At 46.5% G+C, this 18,527-nt stretch overlaps 1 protein-coding gene across 2 annotated transcripts in view; it reads left to right on the plus strand.

Moving 5' to 3' along the window:
- HEATR5B (HEAT repeat containing 5B) overlaps positions 1-17,138 on the plus strand; it is a 103,581-nt gene extending 86,443 nt beyond the window's left edge. For both annotated transcript variants that reach the window (XM_073557592.1, XM_073557594.1), the window contains 6 exons: positions 1,032-1,176; positions 1,302-1,574; positions 2,191-2,415; positions 2,932-3,083; positions 10,509-10,722; positions 14,827-17,138. In XM_073557592.1, coding sequence (XP_073413693.1) covers positions 1,032-1,176; positions 1,302-1,574; positions 2,191-2,415; positions 2,932-3,083; positions 10,509-10,722; positions 14,827-15,131 — 1,314 coding nt within the window. In that variant the 3' untranslated portion in view covers positions 15,132-17,138. The remainder of the gene's footprint in view (positions 1-1,031; positions 1,177-1,301; positions 1,575-2,190; positions 2,416-2,931; positions 3,084-10,508; positions 10,723-14,826) is intronic.
- Positions 17,139-18,527: the final 1,389 nt, after the last annotated feature.

Genomic DNA, 18,527 nt, shown 5'->3' on the forward strand with positions numbered 1-18,527 from the left:
TAAATAGATACCTTTAGTGAAGAAATCCTCATGGTGGTGGTTCTTAGGGACAGAACTGTGGGTAAAGTCTTGGGTTCCTGCCTGTCCCTTCCGCTGGCATCTGTTGTCTGTATGACAGGTCACCTCCTTTTTGAAAGTTGGCATCAGTGCAGCCGTTGAGGCTTTGGGCGGCGCTTGCGCAGATTAGTCTTATGGCAGTCTTCAATAAAATGGCACCAGTGGCGCCACATGCCCAGATTGAGGCTCAATTAAATCTCTAAAGGACATCACTGAGCCGAGATCTCATTCTGCACATGCGCTGCCACCTACGGAACTTTACAGAAGACAGCCGGGAGAGCAATCTGCGCCACCACTGGCACCATTTTATTGAAGACTGCCAAGAGATCAAGCTGCACAAATGCTGCCTGTGGCAAGGATGGCACCAGTGCAATTTTTTAAACAGGAAGCAGATACAGATACCAGTGGCAGGCGGAGGGGCCGGGCAGGAGCCCAAAACTCACCCACAATCCTGCACCTAAAGCTTATTACACCAAACTTCCAATGCTGATTAAAGAACAACCACCATATGGATTTCTATGCTAAGTTATCTATTTCATCTATATAACAGCGCCATTATGGCCATGCTTTTAATTTAACATGCAGAATTGTGCTGACAGGTTCTCTCTAACTTGATTTTTTGGGAGGGTTTCTTACCGTTATGTGACAAGATTCACCACTATGACAATATATACCACCAACCTAATTTTTATGAAAACAGACCAAAAAACCTCCAAAATCTCTTGCTAGAGAACAGAGCTAATCATAATCAATTGGAATGCTCCTTCTCCTTTTTTTAGTGATCGATTGGGGTCTGACCCCCTGAACTCCTAACGATTAATCTACCAAATATGCATCTTTTTCCAGTGGTGTTTTTGTTCAAGGCCAGTGTATAAAACACCATTCCTGATAAATTCTCCCATGGTCTCATATTAGTAGCCACACTAATGGTATGTATAAATGTGGCATAAAATTGCTTCTGTCTTCTCTTCCAGGTCATTGGAGTGGAGCTTCTAAATGTCCTACATCGCCTACTACTGACATGCAATCCAACTTCTGTACAATTGCTTGTTACTAGTGTGGTGCAGCAAATTGTGCGAGCTGCGCATGACAAACTACAGGAACAAAGAAATACTCAAAGTAAGACAAAATACATTAGTTTTAGGCGATTTTCATTTTACCCGGATGCTACTCGGAATTGACTAGTCCTGTCCGTTATTATAATAAACACTAGTACTAGAATCATTTCTGATATTTCTCTACAGATAAAGATGACACAAGTGAAAAGGAAACGCAGATACTTTTGGGTGAAGGTGAAGAAAGTGGTGGCTTGATCCCAGGAAAGTCTCTTGTCTTTGCTGCCATGGAGCTGCTAATGTTCATCCTGGTACGACACGTACCACAGCTCAGCTCGAAGGTTTCAGACTCTCCGAGTCATGTTCTCAACAGACATCAGCAGCTTTCAGAAGAGAGTACTCGTCTCGTGGCATCTACAGTGACCATCCTAGCTGACCTCCCTACTTTGTGCTCACCTGCAGGTATGTCTTCCAAGATAATTGACCTTAAAACCAGTTAGGAGACGCATCAAAAAGTGTAATGCTTGCCATGATAGTTGCCTGTAAAGGAAGTGATAACTTTCCAAACCCCAGTTGCCTGACCACTGATTGACTGCAGGGCCTGTGACTTCTGGTCAGGACATCAGCATGTCCTGTCCAGTTGTTTCAGCGCTAAAGCAGGGGGGCAGATTCCAGGGGAGATTCCTCTATAAATCTTAAAGTGGTAAAGGAAAACCCCTTTATGGACCCTATGAACATTAGCACAATTGTCTGAAGCTGATAATCTTTGGTCATGAGCAATCACACACTGGTTTGTTTGTTTCTGTCTTCAGCGCTGACATTTGGTAGTGAAATACAGCACTGCCTAATAACAGCCTGTGGCAGGTTAAGGGGGATAGTCAGTTCAGTGTCCCCTAAAACCAGCCTACAAAATGAGGAGCTAGTGCAAATAATTAAAATTTGAGTTATAACAGTGAATATCAAGACTATTATTGGAGCACAAATTAGAAAACTATCATGTTGGCCTTATAATTCATACATACAGTACATGCATACATACATATAATGTGTTTATTCGGTTTTTAATATTTTTTTTCAGGCTGTATGACAATCCTGCCTACCATCCTTTACTTGGTAACTAAAGTCTTGAAGGAGACTGCCATAAAGTCTTCAGATAACCAGATGCCACTGACGGTTAGTGCTTGCTTACAAGCAATAAAAACTATTGTGACTTCACCATTGGCCAAGACTGAAAAAACTCAGAAGAAGTGGACCGATCTGATCCGCAGCACGTTAGCATCTGTGCTGGAGTATCCACAGACGGGTAAGAAAAGAAGGAATGAAGCATCTTGATAGATCAAGTAAAACGTTCCTAAATTATTCTGATTGTGGCATTGAACTAAACTATGCCATCAATTTATCTCCAGGGGAGTTCGCCCTCTAGAAGTCCCACTAGTCCCGAGATTGATGGATCTAGGCTCTGTATTCTCTCTTTTGCCTTACAAAGCGCCTCTTCAGCACTTGTTATACAGGGAACTTCAGCAGGTTCCAATTAAGTGAATAGGGTCAGCTGTAATTCTGTGTAGAGTCAGGAGGCCGAGCGCCCCAAAGTGCAGGGTTACCATTAGATTGGGGCTCATAGGTTCCAAAGGGATCGCAATGCTATGACATAACCAAGCGACATCTATTACTTTACTAGACAGGAAATGCTCCTTTAATAAGTAGCATCCCTAATTTTGTGTTTGTTAGTTTTTGTGCTTTTTTTAATTATGTTTTTCTCCCATTTTTTCCTCACACTTTTTGTGCAAGTGTCAATTTTTCAATGTTTTGTGTATTGTAGGTGACTCCAGTCTTGCACTGGATGAAGTCAGCATCCTGACAGCTGTTGTACTTTTCCTGTTGTCTGCAAGCACTGAGATTATAGGTGTGCAGGCATTACAGGCCGGGTGTATAAACAAGTTCAAAGCGGCCATTACATCCAGTGATCCGTGGGTGAGTTTATAGAACTTGAATCCTTCATTTTTCCCTATTTTATACATACTAAATCTTCACTTAGGGGCTGCATATGCAGTTTGATAACTTGTCACCTCTTGCAAAACTTCATGGAGTAAAAGGAGACCAAAATATACCAAATATTGAAACACTATAATCACGCCCCCTGCTCCTTGACTGAATTCCTGCTCTGCAGCATGTGTGCAAGAGCCTTCTGTCAATCAAGATGCAGGGGGAGTGATTACAGAGTGCTGACTAGTACAGCTCACTGCACCGCCCCGATGCCTGGAAGTGAATGGCTGCAGGGAGAATATATACATTTTTTCCCTGTAGCTGCTCTTACAGTTTGACTACTGAACATACTTGAAGGGAATCTGTCAGTAGGATCAGCCCTCCGAAGTCATGTATATGGGCACATTTGTCATAGGAAGCTGAATTAAATGATACATTGAGATCTGCGATCTGATGTCTTATTCCAGAGAAATCCAAATTTTTCTTACATGTAATTGAGTTGTTCCAGGCTATGGGGAGGACACTAATCTGCATGAGACTCTGCCTCTAGAGATTATTTTAATAAAACGGGGAGTTAAGAGTGTGAGACATGTCTCTAACACAGATCAGTAAAACTGAACTTTGTCTCATAACAAACACATTTGCTGCAGCTCTCACAGCTCTGCTGTACGGCAACAATATTGTAACCCTGTCTGCCTGTAGATTTGTCAGGTATAATCACACACAGCTCTGCAGTGAGATCAGGACAGCAGTGAGCGGCCATTACATATTACAATGATAAAGCCCCTTTTCATGTAAAATATGCTCTGGAGGCAGACTCTCGTGCAGATTAGTGATCGTCCCATAGTCTTGAATAGCTCATTTACATATAAGAGCATGGATTTCTCTGGAATGATACATCGGATCGCAGATATCAAGGTATTATTTTATCAGCTTCCTATGACCTACATGACCATATAAACGGCTTAGGTGCATTGCTCCTTCTCACAGATTTGTTTTAAAATTTTTTAAAACTACCTGCAGATTACCATTATCCCTGCAGGTATATAGTGTTTTCTACAGGCTCAAGTTTAAAGTTTCTTTAAGTGATTAAAAAATGAGTTAAAACGTTAAAAATTAATTGTTTCTACTCTGTTACAAATACTGTGTGTGTAACAAATTCTAAAAAAATATAAAGACCTATCAATGACACAAAAGATGCAAAAATGAATTAAATAACAGAAAAAAATAAAAAAGGTATATCACATTTAAAAAATTGATACATATGGCCTAGTTACCCAGCCTGTTAAATTAAGAGCATTGGTAGGCCGTCTCTTAGCACCCCGGCCGATCTGCTGTTTGAGCGCTGCAACCATTTCAATGCTCAGATTGACTTACACGCTGAGTCATACTTGCCTGCACTGTTCACGAGAATGAAACAAGCACTGCAATACCCTGCACCACCACTAGGAAAAGTGCAGCACAGACCAGCTGATTTACATGCTGAGCCCATCAACAATGTGCTTACATTGAGCGAGCCAGATGCTCTATCACAGTTAGTACAGATACTCAGTGTTTTTACTCTGTCGCCTCATTGGGGGACACAGAACCATGGGTGTTATGCTGCTGTCCACTAGGAGGCGACACTATGCATAATCTGAAAAAGATTAACTTTGGCTCCTCCTCTGCAGTATACACCCCTGGACGGCGTCAGCCTTCTCCAGTTTTTGCTTAGTGTCGCAGGAGGCACACCTAAGAATTTTTTTTACTCCGTTTTTTTCCTGGATTTTTTTCCAAAGGACTACAGATGAAGAAAAGCGGGTCTCCAGCGAGACTCCCGGCATGGCTCCCTCCTCGGTCCCCCATTAGGGGTACCCGGTTGAGGTCGAGGTGGCTATTCCCCATGTCGCTCCCTCCCCAGTCCCTCGGGTCCTGGTTCGAGGTCGAGACCCCCCTCCTTCCCCATCCCCTTTGGGGTCTGGGTTGAGGTTGAGGAGAGGATGAAGACCCCCTGACTGTGACAGACGCACCCTCCCTAATCCCCCGCAGGGGGCATTAGGTTCAGATGCCTCAGGTAGGGTCGGAGTACAGGCAGCATTCCGCAGCTTCCAGGGACCCCAGACCAGCTGAGGGATCCTGTTGGGGCCGGGGGAGGGTGCGGACTGGATGGCACAGCAGAGACAGGGCTTTTCTGCGTCCCTGTCTCTGCAGCAGCAGCGGCTCCATAGCGCTCCGGGGGCCCCCCATACAGGAACCGCTACCCCTGCTACCCCCACCGCTATCCAGTCGACCATTCTGGGGGGGTTTGGTACAAATCCGCCCCCCCCCCCCCCCCGGACTACCTATACTTCCTATAAGGCTATCTGTGGGTTCCCTCTGCGTAGCCACCCCTGTACGATCCCTTATAGCCAGCCTCTGTGCACTCTGCCGGGCTCAAGGAAGAGAACCTGGCAGGAATGTTTCTATGCATTCTGCACAGCCTGCAAAGCCACACTCCCTAGTGGCAGCACGTATCCGCACTGCCGGGACTGCATCCAGAACTCTGGGTCAGAACCCCAGGGAGTCCCTACTGACGCTTCAGTGTCACAGGCCACGCCGGAATGGGCAACTCAGATGTCACAGTCTATGACACAGTCCATAGACAACCTAACTGCCACATTGCTGCAAGCTCTGCAGAGTCGGGCTCCGGCTATGGACGTTACACAGCAAACGGACAGCTTGTCTCAGGAACATGCTGCTTCCGACTCTCACAGACGTAAGCGGACCCACAGGTCTCGATCACCTGAGTCATCCTATAGCACAAGGTCGTCCCCCTCCAGGGAGAGACAGCGTCATTCCAGGTCTCCTAGGCAGTCTCCTGTCACAGACAGACAGTGCAATTTACCACAGAGATCCCCCATCACAGAAGACCCCCGCCCCAGGTCGCCCTCCAGGGATCACCTTAGCGAGGCACAGGATTCGGAGGGCATCTGTGACTCCGACTCAGATAACGAGACGGAGAGGTCCGTGGTACCTTCTCTCCCTAGCAATACAGCGCTAGTTGAGGACATAATCTCTGCCATCCATCGGGTGCTAAAAATTCCAGAGTCGGCCCCGGAAGTCCCGGAACATAGGATTTGCTTCGAAAGTGTTCAGAAACCACCTAAGGTCTTCCCTAATCACCATGAGTTTGAGAAAATACTTACCAAAAAGTTTGCGCAGCCTGAGAAAAAAATTTGCTAATCGCAAATATTTGGAAGCGAAGTACCCCTTCCCACAGACAGACACCAAACAATGGACAGATCCACCTGAAGTGGACCCCCCGGTTTCGAGGCTAGCAGCGCAGACCTTACTCTCTCTGCCAGATAGCTCAACTCTCAGGGACGCAGCAGACCGGCAAGTAGAACGCATGGCTCGTTCTATTTTCGAAGCGGCAGGTGCCTCTCTGGGCCCTGCGTTTGCTTCAGTGTGGGCGGCCAAGGCCATCCTGGCTTGGGCCAAAAAACTACAGGAGGGTCTTCAAGCTTCAGATCCTGAGCTCTCGGACCAAGCGGTCCAGATAGCAGACTACATGATTCATGCAGCCCTGGATTCCGCAAGAGGTGTAGCGGGAATAGCATCAAACGCCATCACGATCCGACGCATCCTCTGGCTGCGAGAATGGAAAGCGGATGTGGCCTCAAAGAAGTCCCTCACGCGACTTCCGTATCTTACTGGAAGACTTTTCGGCGAAAAGTTGGACACAATGATAGCCAATGCCACTGGGGGTAAGAGTACCTCTCTCCCTCAACTAAAACCGAAACGCACGTTTAAACGAAGAAACCAGACACGATTCCGATCCTTTCGGAATTCCTCGGGCTGGTCCGTTTCGCGCCCAGCGCAAAACCATAGCCGCTCTCCACGCAGGGACAACCCACGGACGCAGCAGCGACCGGACAGGTCTTGGCAGTCGAAAGCAGGCCAAGCGAAACCCAAGGGAGGAAAACCTCAGAACTTCGCTTCATCATGACTCACGAACTCCGGAAGACACCCCACCAGTAGGCGGCCGACTTTTACTCTTTCAGCAAGTCTGGCTGCCTATTACAGAAGACAAGTGGGTCAGGGAAATAGTGTCTTCCGGATACAAGATAGAGTTAACTTCCGCTCCACCGAACCGGTTCTTCCTCTCTATTCCTCCAACACTACCAGACAAGGCTCGTGCTTTCCACCAAGCGGTCTCCTCTCTCCTTCAAGCAGGAGTTGTGGTGCTGGTTCCCGCGAACGAGAGATTCCGAGGGTTCTACTCAAATCTGTTCGTAGTCCCCAAGAATGGAGGCAGCGTCCGACCCATACTGGACCTAAAACAGCTCAACAATTACGTACGGGTCCGTCATTTCCGCATGGAGACCCTCCGGTCCATCATTGCATCCATGGAGCAGGGAGAATACCTTGCCTCCATAGACATACAGGATGCGTATCTGCACATACCAATTGCCCCCTCCCACCAAAGGTTTCTCAGGTTCGCGATCAACCAAAATCACTACCAGTTTGTCGCCCTTCCATTCGGACTCGCCACGGCTCCAAGAACGTTCACCAAAGTCATGGCGGCCACCATGGACGCTCTGCACTCAAGAGGCATTCTTGTCATCCCGTACCTGGACGACCTCCTCATCAAGTCTCCCACTTTCAAAGACTGCGAGGTCAGTGTCTCAATCACAATAGACACACTGAGTCGCCTGGGATGGCTAGTCAACCTACAGAAATCGTCGACTATCCCAAGTCAGACTCTAACATTCCTGGGAATGTTATTCGACACGTCCAGGGGCCTGGTGCTCCTTCCCAAGGACAAGACACTGGCCATCCGTCTGGGAGTTCGTACACTCCTTCGCAGTCCTCCTCGATCTCTCCGGTTTGCCATGAGAGTCCTCGGCCGGATGGCAGCAGCAATAGAGGCAGTGCCATTTGCCCAGTTTCACCTCAGGGTCCTTCAACTAGCCATACTCAGATCTTGGGACAGGAATCCCTTCTCCCTCGACAGGGAGTTCAGGTTGACGTCGTCAACCAGGAGGTCCCTGCATTGGTGGCTCAAACCAACCTCGCTTTCACGAGGGAAGCCCTTTCTCTCAGGACAATGGAAGATCCTGACTACCGATGCAAGCCTGACAGGCTGGGGGGCGGTGCACCTACATCACAGGGCACAAGGCAAGTGGTCACCGAGGGAAGTGACATTGCCCATCAATATTCTGGAAATCAGGGCCATCCTCTTGGCACTGAGAGCCTTTCATCACTTGCTTGCAGCCTCGCACATACGGATACAATCGGACAATGCCACGGCTGTGGCATACGTGAACCACCAAGGCGGGACCCGCAGCGCCCAGGCGATGAGAGAAGTGGCGCATATCCTCCGCTGGGCAGAAGACACGAGGTCGGTACTTTCTGCGGTCCACATTCCGGGTGTAGAAAACTGGGAAGCAGACTTCCTCAGCAGGCAAGGAATGGACTCGGGGGAGTGGTCTCTCCATCCCGAGATTTTTTACCAGATCTGTCAACGTTGGGGAACCCCAGAGGTGGACCTAATGGCATCCCATCTCAATACCAAGGTCCCCAATTTCATGGCCAGGACACACGACCCGCGGTCACTCGGAGCGGATGCCCTGGTCCAGGACTGGTCCCAGTTCCGACTCCTGTACATTTTTCCACCCCTCCCCCTAATCTCCAGGGTCGTGAGGAAGATCAAGCAAGAGGGAGTTCCAACCATCCTCATCGCGCCAGACGTACATGGTACGCCGACATCGTTCAACTTACTGCAGACGTCCCCTGGCGTCTACCCGACCGTCACGACCTTCTGTCCCAAGGTCCGTTCTTCCACCAGAATTCAGGGGCTCTCAATTTGACGGCATGGCACTTGAAACCTGGATTCTAACCCAGGCAGGTTTTTCACCGGCAGTCATTGCAACTATGATCAGGGCAAGGAAGCCTGCCTCCGCCAAGCTCTATTATCGTACCTGGAGAGCTTTCTTTTCTTGGTGCGAATCTCATGGACAAGTCCCACTCCCTTATTCCCTCCCGAAGGTACTAGGTTTTCTTCAATTGGGCCTAGACGCCAAGCTATCCTTAAGCTCGATTAAGAGTCAAGTGTCGGCGCTTTCAGTCCTTTTTCAAAAGCGCATTGCTATTAAACCGCAAGTCAGGACTTTCATCCAGGGAGTTTCCCGATTGGTTCCTCCCTACAAACGTCCGCTGGATACCTGGGACCTCAATCTGGTCCTGACAGCATTGCAAGCTCCACCCTTCGAACCTCTTAGAGGAGTTCCACTTTCCATTCTGTCTCAGAAAGTGGTTTTTCTAGTGGCGATCACCTCGTTACGCAGAGTGTCAGAATTGTCAGCACTTTCCTGCAGACGGCCTTTCCTAGCTTTTCACCAGGACAAGGTGGTTCTCCGCACGGTACCATCCTTCCTTCCGAAGGTTGTGTCCAACTTTCACCTCAATGAGGAGATTTCACTGCCATCCCTTTGCCCGGTTCCGGTTCATAGAGTGGAGAAGGCTCTGCATACGCTTGACCTCGTCAGAGCATTGCGGATTTACGTGTCCAGGACTGCACCTTTCCGGAAGTCTGATTCCCTCTTCATTCTTCCGGAAGGTAGTCGCAAGGGGCTGCCGGCTTCCAAGGCTACCCTTGCCAGGTGGATCAAGTCCACCATACATGAGGCCTACCGACTTAACAGTTCCCCTCTTCCGGCCGGTATCACGGCACACTCTACAAGGGCAGTAGGGGCCTCCTGGGCCATTCGGCATCAGGCTTCGGCACAACAAGTGAGTAAGGCGGCCACTTGGACCAGCCTACACACGTTTACGAAACACTACAGTGTTCATACCCAGTCCTCAGCGGATGCGAGCCTGGGTAGACTGGTTCTGCAGGCGGCAGTGCCCCAAATTTAGGGATCTGCTAGCACAATATTCGTCCATTGCTTCCCACCCAGGGACTGCTTTGGGACGTCCCATGGTTCTGTGTCCCCCAATGAGGCGACAGAGTAAAGGAGATTTTTGTGTACTCACCGTAAAATCTCTTTCTCTTAGCCTCTAATTGGGGGACACAGCTCCCACCCTGTTGCCCTTATGGGCCGTTGTTTTACGGTTGAGTTCTCATATTGTTCTTTGAGCTCGTACATAGTAGCCTTCTTACAGGCATGGTTATGTTATTTGGTTACGTTCCTCCTAATGCTTTGGCACAAAACTGGAGAAGGCTGACGCCGTCCAGGGGTGTATACTGCAGAGGAGAAGCCAAAGTTAATCTTTTTCAGATTATGCATAGTGTCGCCTCCTAGTGGACAGCAGTATAACACCCATGGTTCTGTGTCCCCCAATTAGAGGCTAAGAGAAAGAGATTTTACGGTGAGTACACAAAAATCTCCTTTTTTTTTGTTTATATTAAAGCTATAGTAAATTAATACTTTTGTGCTTTCTATTTCCCAGGTTCAGGCTAAAAGTTATCAGCTCCTTTTATCAGTGTTTCAACATTCCAATCGAGCGATTTCTACGCCGTACATTCATGCTCTTGCGCCCATCATGGTGGAGAACCTCAAAGCTGTTGAAAAGAAAAGACCAAACAGCAGTTCTGAGCTGCTGGCAGTTCAGGAAGGGATAAAGGTCCTGGAAAGATTGGTCTCTTTGGGAGAAGAGAAAAACCGTGAGTAAATAATTTTACTTGGTAAAAAATGATGAACAAGTGGATGTTTGTCCCTCCATTTTCGTTAATAGTGACCACATCACATGGGCAGTTTAACAGAGGGAGAGCGCTTCATCTGTCAGCCTATCACCCCACACATCCTCAGTGAGATTGTGGGGAGCTATGGCAAATGGAAGCCTAAATATGTCCCCCACATCTGTCATATACTAATGATTATTATACCATGCCAAAGGAAAGAACTATTAGTGAGGTAATTCACTGCACGACACAGGTACAATCAAAGATTTGCATGTTCAGGTCCCTCTGGGAGACTTATAAATATTATTTTTAAAAAATCATCAGTTTTTAAATAAAAACAATATAAATACTTGCTTAATTCCCAGTTTTTCCAGTAAAAATTGTTTAACAAATGCCCCAAAGCATTCACACAACTCCATCTGTAGAAAAATAACTTGTGGGTCTCGGAAAATGACAAAAAAAATTGTTTTTTTTGTTTTGCGTAAAAGTAAAAAACCCAAAAGAAAAACAAAATGAGCAAATGACCTGCAGTAAATAAATAGCAGCAGTGCATAAAAATATAGGGTATTAGGTTAACATATTTTTGATAAAAAATATATGTAAAAGCCATCCCACCACATCACGGTGACCCTATTTGGGACGGTCCTAACCTCTAGTATTTAAACCTTACTCCGTTGTCTAATGACGTTTGTATGATTCAGGCCTGTGTCAAAGGTTTACCGCGACAGAGAGGGGCCAGAATAACGCAGCGTCTGATTTCACGTACTCCTGCACTAATAGCATGTCTCATTCATACTAAACGGTGCAGGTTTCTGTTAGCTCTGCAGGGGTTAGTCTATTCAGCTTGGAGACTCTGAAGCCTCCCTGCTTGGATGATCTCAGCTGTGCAGTAGTATTGGCCACTCACCGCTACTATATATACTCACCTTTGGCAATCTGGATTGCCAGTGTTGAGTCTTGTACTGCCTGGTGTGGAGTGGAAGTGTCGGTTGTTGGTAGATGCGTTTGGAGTATTGTTCTGTGACTGTTGCTTGGACTTTGTCTGTTTGCAAATCCTCTTCCTCTCCTATTTGGTTTACATTCCTTTTCTCCCTGGTGTTCCTCTCTGTTATCTGTGAGTGCATATTTGTTGATTGGTATTTTTCCTTTATCCCTCTACGTCCGTCCTTGTTTGTCTGGTTTGTGTATATACATGCACCATAACTCCCCACTTCCCTGGATGGGGGACAGATAAGGGCTGATTAAGGAGTTCAGCAAGGTACGTGGTCCTGGCATCTTCACCGTTAGAATTAATCTGGGGAGCAGAGATAGCTAGGGCGCCCCTTATGCTGGGGGACAGGGAAGGAGCCTTTGACATCACGTAATCTGACAACAGAGTTGTGACAGGTTGAGAATTACCGAGGTCCTGACTAATGGACACCCAAAAATGAGGAGCTTTGTCCAGCTCAACGAAATGTAATCCAAGCCCTTTAAAGGTAGTAAAACATTATAAACCATATAAGTTCCATTGATGGAAAAATATAAAAGTTAATGCTTAAAGAGGCGTCCCGGAGGGAGTCTATAGCCTTGGTCAGAGACTCCACAGACTGTGATAGGGACGCAGCCCACTCAGGGGGACTAAATACAAGGGGCCCGGTGGCAGCGGCGGTGAATGGCATTTGAGCACAAGCCGGGTCACAATCCGTGCATAACGGATCAGTTTGGGCACTGGGCAAGGCAGTCTTGCAAGTGGCACAAGAGGTAAGTAGCCCTTTTGCTTCCTTAGCTTGAGACATTGTGCCCCTGAAAGGGTTACAGGCAGAGCCTGGGCTGCAGATGAGGTGAGAGTGCAGAGAAAGGGTTAAGCTTTCGTGCTAGGGCAGAAGTAGCTTACCCACAGTCCTGATGCTGTATCACAAGGAGGAATAGCGGTGGCCCTGCAGCGTCGCTGCTGTCAGTCAGTGCGCGCCCCCGCAGCCGTCCCAGAGCAGGCTGAGGTAAAAAACATGGCCCCCGAGACTTAACAGGGCGCTTCTAGTTCAGAGCGAGAAGCGCCAAGGACGTGGGTGGCAGCGCTAACGGTGGGCGGCTCTATGTAAATTGTGGCTTAGTCCGGCCGAAAAGCCGGGGACTAAATTTCTGGGGCTTCCAGCGCTAAGCGCCGGATGAATGGAAAGAACAGGGGGCTGCGACGGGGCACCGATGTACCGCAGTTGACACTAGGTCAGCGCCTCTCCCAGGGACCAGGACCCGACCCCATACCGCCAATCCGGTGCTCACACAGGCCGCGCTGTCCTGGACTTTCCAGCTGCAGATTTCATCCTCCCGGGCAATGTAGCAGAGCCGGAGGAGTTCTTAAAAGGGGTATACCTCAATCGATCCTCCCTATGGGCAGGGGAATGGAGAGGCCATGGGGCTAGTTTAGTCAGAAGTGCTCCTCAGTGTGGTTCTCCGTGCACTCCGTGTGCTCCATGTGCTTTTTGTCCGTGCGGGGAGATTGGAACCGTAAAGGAACCATCGCCCTGAATAGTCAGGTATGCCCCAGTCGTCGCAGGAGAGGGTACAGGGAGATATACTCCGCGTTCTCCCCTGTTGTTGGTTCGGGGGAGAGCGGGCTGTTGAAAGGAACCGTCGCCCCCTTCACTCTGTTAATTAAAAAATAAAAATTTACAGAAAACTCAAATTGAAAATAAAAACGGTGGGATCTGAAGCCAGACCCAAGTGCCTCCTACAGACACTAAGCAAGAACTGGAGAAATCTCAGCCAGCGAGAGGGTGTATACTGCAGGGGAGGAGTTAACTTTTTTCTGTGTTCACTTAGTGTACTCCTAGTGGCAAGCAGCATAACACCCATGGTCTGTGTCCCCTAATGAGGTGTAGGAGAAATGTTAAATGTCAAACAACAGCAGAGTTGCTATTTTTTCTATTTCTCCCTATAAATAGTTAACTAGAGTTAATTATTAGGTTGTATGTGCCTCCAAATGGTGCCATAGACAAATACCACTTGTTCACAAAAAAACACAAGCCCTCATATAGCTACATAGACAAAAAAGTTATGGTTCATGGAATATGACGATATAAAAAAAAAGCTGCTCAGTCACGTAGGCCCTGTCCTGAAATGAAGTCTGTCAGCAGCAGGTTTTTGCTACTTAATCTGAGAGCAGCATAATATAGGGACACAAGCCTGATTCCAGGGATGTGTCATTTCCAGATTAAATTCAATAAGAGATTTATCATCAGGAGATTATCACTGCAGGACTGGGTGTCGCGTGCTAGACAGTCCAGCAAATCTTTGTAAGCCACTGATTGGCAGCTTGCTGATAATGTATAGTGTACACAGGAAGCTGACAATCAGTGGTGTGGGTGGGGTTATACAGAGCTCAGCATTCTGAGAACTGCTACATCTACAGCAGAAAAAATAGTGATTCTATCAAAACTGCACCGAGCAGCCCAGTAAATGACATCCCTGGAATCAGGCTCTCGGCCCCTACATCATGAAACTCTCAGATTCCATAGCAAAATCTTGGTGACAGCTTCCCTTTAGTGATCCTCTTTATGGTCTTTACTGCTCTACATTATTACGCTGTGAGCAACGTGAAAACCATAAAAGTTAGCATGAAATAAAAACGCCTGATGACAGTTCTTTAGGCCCCTTCCCATGTCCGTGTTTGCAGTATGCGTGGCATCCGTTTTTTTCACGAATACCACACATGCCCATTATAATCTATGGTGCAGTGCACATATCTGTGTGTTTGCAACTATTTAACAAAAACTAATTGGGTGAAACTTAAAGGGTTATTCACAAGTGAGCAAATTGTTACCTTTCAGCAGGATCCATGATACTGTAACTCACTTACTGCTGGGATCCCCACATATTCCAAGATGGGGCCCTGATTAGATCAGAACGTTGGCTGGCAACATCTAACATGCATGGCCGTCTTGAGCCGCTAATGGCCAATATAAGCTAAAATGTTTATGGCTGCATCAAGTTAGCGCACGTTTGTCTGCAAAAAAATAAGTGATTGAACAACTTTGATCTAATATGTATGGCTAGCTTTGATTTTATTGGGTTTGTTATTAATGCTTTTTTTATTCCTTTCCCTTCCAGGAGTCCAGCTTCTCGCTCTTCTTGTTCCTACTCTAATTTCTTACTTGCTTGATGTCAACACATTTAGCTCTGCCTCCCCCTCATCAAAGGATCTCCATGAGTTTGCACTGCAGGACTTGATGCGTATTGGGCCTCTTTATCCACATGCCTTTAAGACTGTAATGGGGGCTGCTCCTGACCTGAAGGCCCGGCTAGAAACTGCCATCAGAGCTAACCAAGTGAGCAAAGCCAAGGCTGCCTCTCGACAGCCTGCCCCCACCATCCAGACTGCTCCGACCATCAAACTCAAGACAAGCTTTTTCTGATCAAGTTTCCCTTGTGAACAGGAGTATATGCTAATTCCCTAGGAGTGTGGATAGTTTTTTTCCCCTTGGCAGAAAACTGGTCAACTTGTTTTAATATTTTCATGAAAAAAAATCTAAGATCTCTTCTAATACCCTGCTTGGTTTACATTAGTGCAAGGATGGCAGAGAAGAGGTTGGCATCAATGACCGACTTCCCGAGAAGGGCTTTCTGAGTGTGCCTCACTCATGGGATTGACTTAATGTTGTATTTATGCTTTTTTTTCCATTTGGATCCACATAAAAGATATAAATTATTGCGGTACAACTTAACAGTACAGTGGTTCTGCTATTTCCATAACTCCCATAGAGACACTCAATTTCCTTTACATCTATCGACTTCATCTTTGCCTGGATGTTGCAGCAAGTGTGATCCACGTTTTCCCTATATTTGGAGGTGTCAGATGTGGAACCCCACCTATCACGATATTTAGGTCATACCCTGTGGTTATACCATAACATTTTCATGGAAAGACCTATTTAGAGTGTGTTTGTGCAGTATGGATACGTTGCAGATTTTCTGTCCTTATTACCAAATCTTTTGCACAGAGCGTACAAAATCCACCTGGTAATTGACCTGCAGTGCAGATTTCATGCTTGGTATGTCAGCATATATTACGGACTTCATGATTTGTAACCGTGAAATCTGCAGCAAATCCAAAGCAAAATCTGCAGGTCAGTCATGGTGATTGTCTCTGCTCTATTTACTGTATGTGTTATTTTATCATTTGTCAGAAAATTTGTTTGGGGCCAGAAGTTCAGACCTGCACCTTCTCGTCATGGTCCTTGAATTTTTGGATTTTCCCACAACCCTACAGCGCAGCTTTAGACATGCAACTTGTTTTGGGACCAGTCTGTTGGATAGGTGATGGGTAAAGGCCACCAGAAACGTTGGCTGAACCTGTCGATTTTGGTGGGATTTGCTGGACATCTAATGTATATGGGGCTCTTCTAACTTTTTACTGACAGATGATGAATTTGTAGTTTGATCTTTTTGTTTGGTGAGGAGATTAGACCCTGATGGAGGAGTCTGGCAGTGTCTGTCATAGAGAACACAGGAGCGCTCAACCAAGCTCGGTGTGACTGTGTATGGGGGGAGACCGGAGGGATAGCTGACAGATGATTGTTTGGTCGGACGACAGCTATGTAATGGGTTTGACCAGCATAAGACTAGATGCTTTTATTAGGGTGCAATAACTTATTTCTTCCTTCACTTTAACATTAGACTATGAATATGAATGAGCAAATGCAATGTATTGAAGGGTACCTGTCTCTAGAATATATGTTACCATCACATTACCCTGTTCTGAGAATGAGGGGCTGCAGTGCTGGTACTGCGCTGTGTTGCTGGGCTTTCTCTTCGCAGCGTCTCTCGAGGTTGTGCTCGGAACTACAGCTGCCATCTGTTACTGTTATTCTGAGGATCACTGGGGGTCCTAGAGGTTAGGTGAAGGCAATATTGGGAATATCATATACATATATATCCATATCCCAGCTAGCACAATGCTATACTGCCTATAGATGCTGCATATGACTGCACATTTCAGTTGTTTTTATTGTAAATGAATACATGTGAACATCTCATGTAAAATCTAAGGATTAGCAGTTACTTAGATGGCAGATTTTAGGAGATTCACCTCTATCTGTTACAGTCACGTGTGATTAGTTATTTTAGAGTGTATTATGGATTTTTGTTAGGAACTTTTGATTACTGTAAATTTGCAAAATGAATGAATTTTAAAATATATTTTCAGTTTTCATGTCCACTGTAGATATAAGATGTAGGTTTAATTTCAGATTTTATGCACAAATGACACATTGTGAACACGGCTTAACACTAAGCCTTCCACTTACTGTATTCTGATTAACTCCAACATAAAGATATCTCCTCTCCTGCAGACCAGCAATATTAATAAAGTACCCTCGGCAGTATTCCTACTTGTAATAAACATTAAAGGGGTTTACACAAAATTCTTGATTTTTTAATAAAACATTCTCTGCTTTACTCCCCCTCCCCGGATTCAGTGCTTAGTCTATGCCACTCCCAGTGTCTGTTAATTTCTGCAGCGCTGACTTCATGTCAACAGCGCTGCAGCCAATCAGTAAACATAGCGGCTCTGCCCAAGAAGATACCACGAGGCACTGAGCTCACTGATTGGTTTCAGCACTCTTGATGTGACGTCAGCCCTGCAGATAAAAACGGGCACCAGAAGCAGTGGTGGAGGCTGAGATCGACCAGGGTCGGACGAATAAGCCAGTTGTGAAAACAAGCTCTGGCTTTGTGAAGGGGTTTATTAAAAGTGAAAAATCCCTTTAAGGTATGAAATGGGAACAAGATCCATTTAGTCACCATGCATGCTTTGTTTTTCTCATCTTTTAGGCTGGTGTCTCACCTCCGACTTTCATGGTCTAAGTACGCATTGGGATGTCTGAACGGTCTGCGGGTCTCACGACTCAAACTCTACAGCCTCATATGCACATATGAGTCCAAGTCCTGGTCAGGAGACCCGTGACTTGTGCGGTATGGCCTCTGTAGCCTGTACACGGACTGTGAAAGGCCGATGTGAGAAACCAACGTCACATAGTCATTAATTGTGTGTGCACAGGTTTCTTCTGGGGATTCCTACTTAAAGAGGTTATCCAGAATTAGCACATTACAGCATGGCTGCATTCTTCTGAAGAACCGATCACTTCCATTTACTAAAGATAAGCTTATCTCCAATACCACACAGAACCTATGGACAGGGATGGAGCTGTTTATTAGGGATGATCGAGTTTATCTAGGGTGCTCGGGTATGCACCGAGTATCGCGGGTATTCAAGTAACATGTTCGAGTCCCCACGCCGGCATGTTTTGCGGTTGTTAGACAGCCACAAAACAGGAGTGGATTGCCCGTGTATGGCAGACAATCCCCGCATGTTTTGTGGCTGTCTAACATCCTCGAAACATGCCGGTGTGGGGACTCGAACATGTCACTCGAGCACCCGCGATACTTTGTGCATACCTGAACCCCAAGTCAAACTTGCGTAATGAGCACTTGGGCACACCACTACTGTTTATAGATGAAGACTTCTATATTTTACTGATTCAGGATAACCCCTTTAATGACACCAAAATGTTCAAACTCCTATGCACAACTTAGAGTTACCCCACCCCCCCTTGATTTTCCAAGAAAACAGCATGTTCACTTAAAACACTGCACAGCCAATTAAAGGGTTTATCTGCCCTGTAAAAGGCAGTAAATGCTAGAACATTATAAAAAGAGCTCTACTCACTGGCACTAACCCAATATCTCCGCCTGTGGGACATCCTGTTCCTCTGTCATCTGACCACTGCAGCCAAACACAGGTCTCTGGTGAC

Source organism: Dendrobates tinctorius, unplaced genomic scaffold, assembly GCF_039654945.1.
Source record: "Dendrobates tinctorius isolate UK_male_01 unplaced genomic scaffold, ASM3965494v1 ptg000250l, whole genome shotgun sequence".
NCBI classification, from domain to species: domain Eukaryota; kingdom Metazoa; phylum Chordata; class Amphibia; order Anura; family Dendrobatidae; genus Dendrobates; species Dendrobates tinctorius.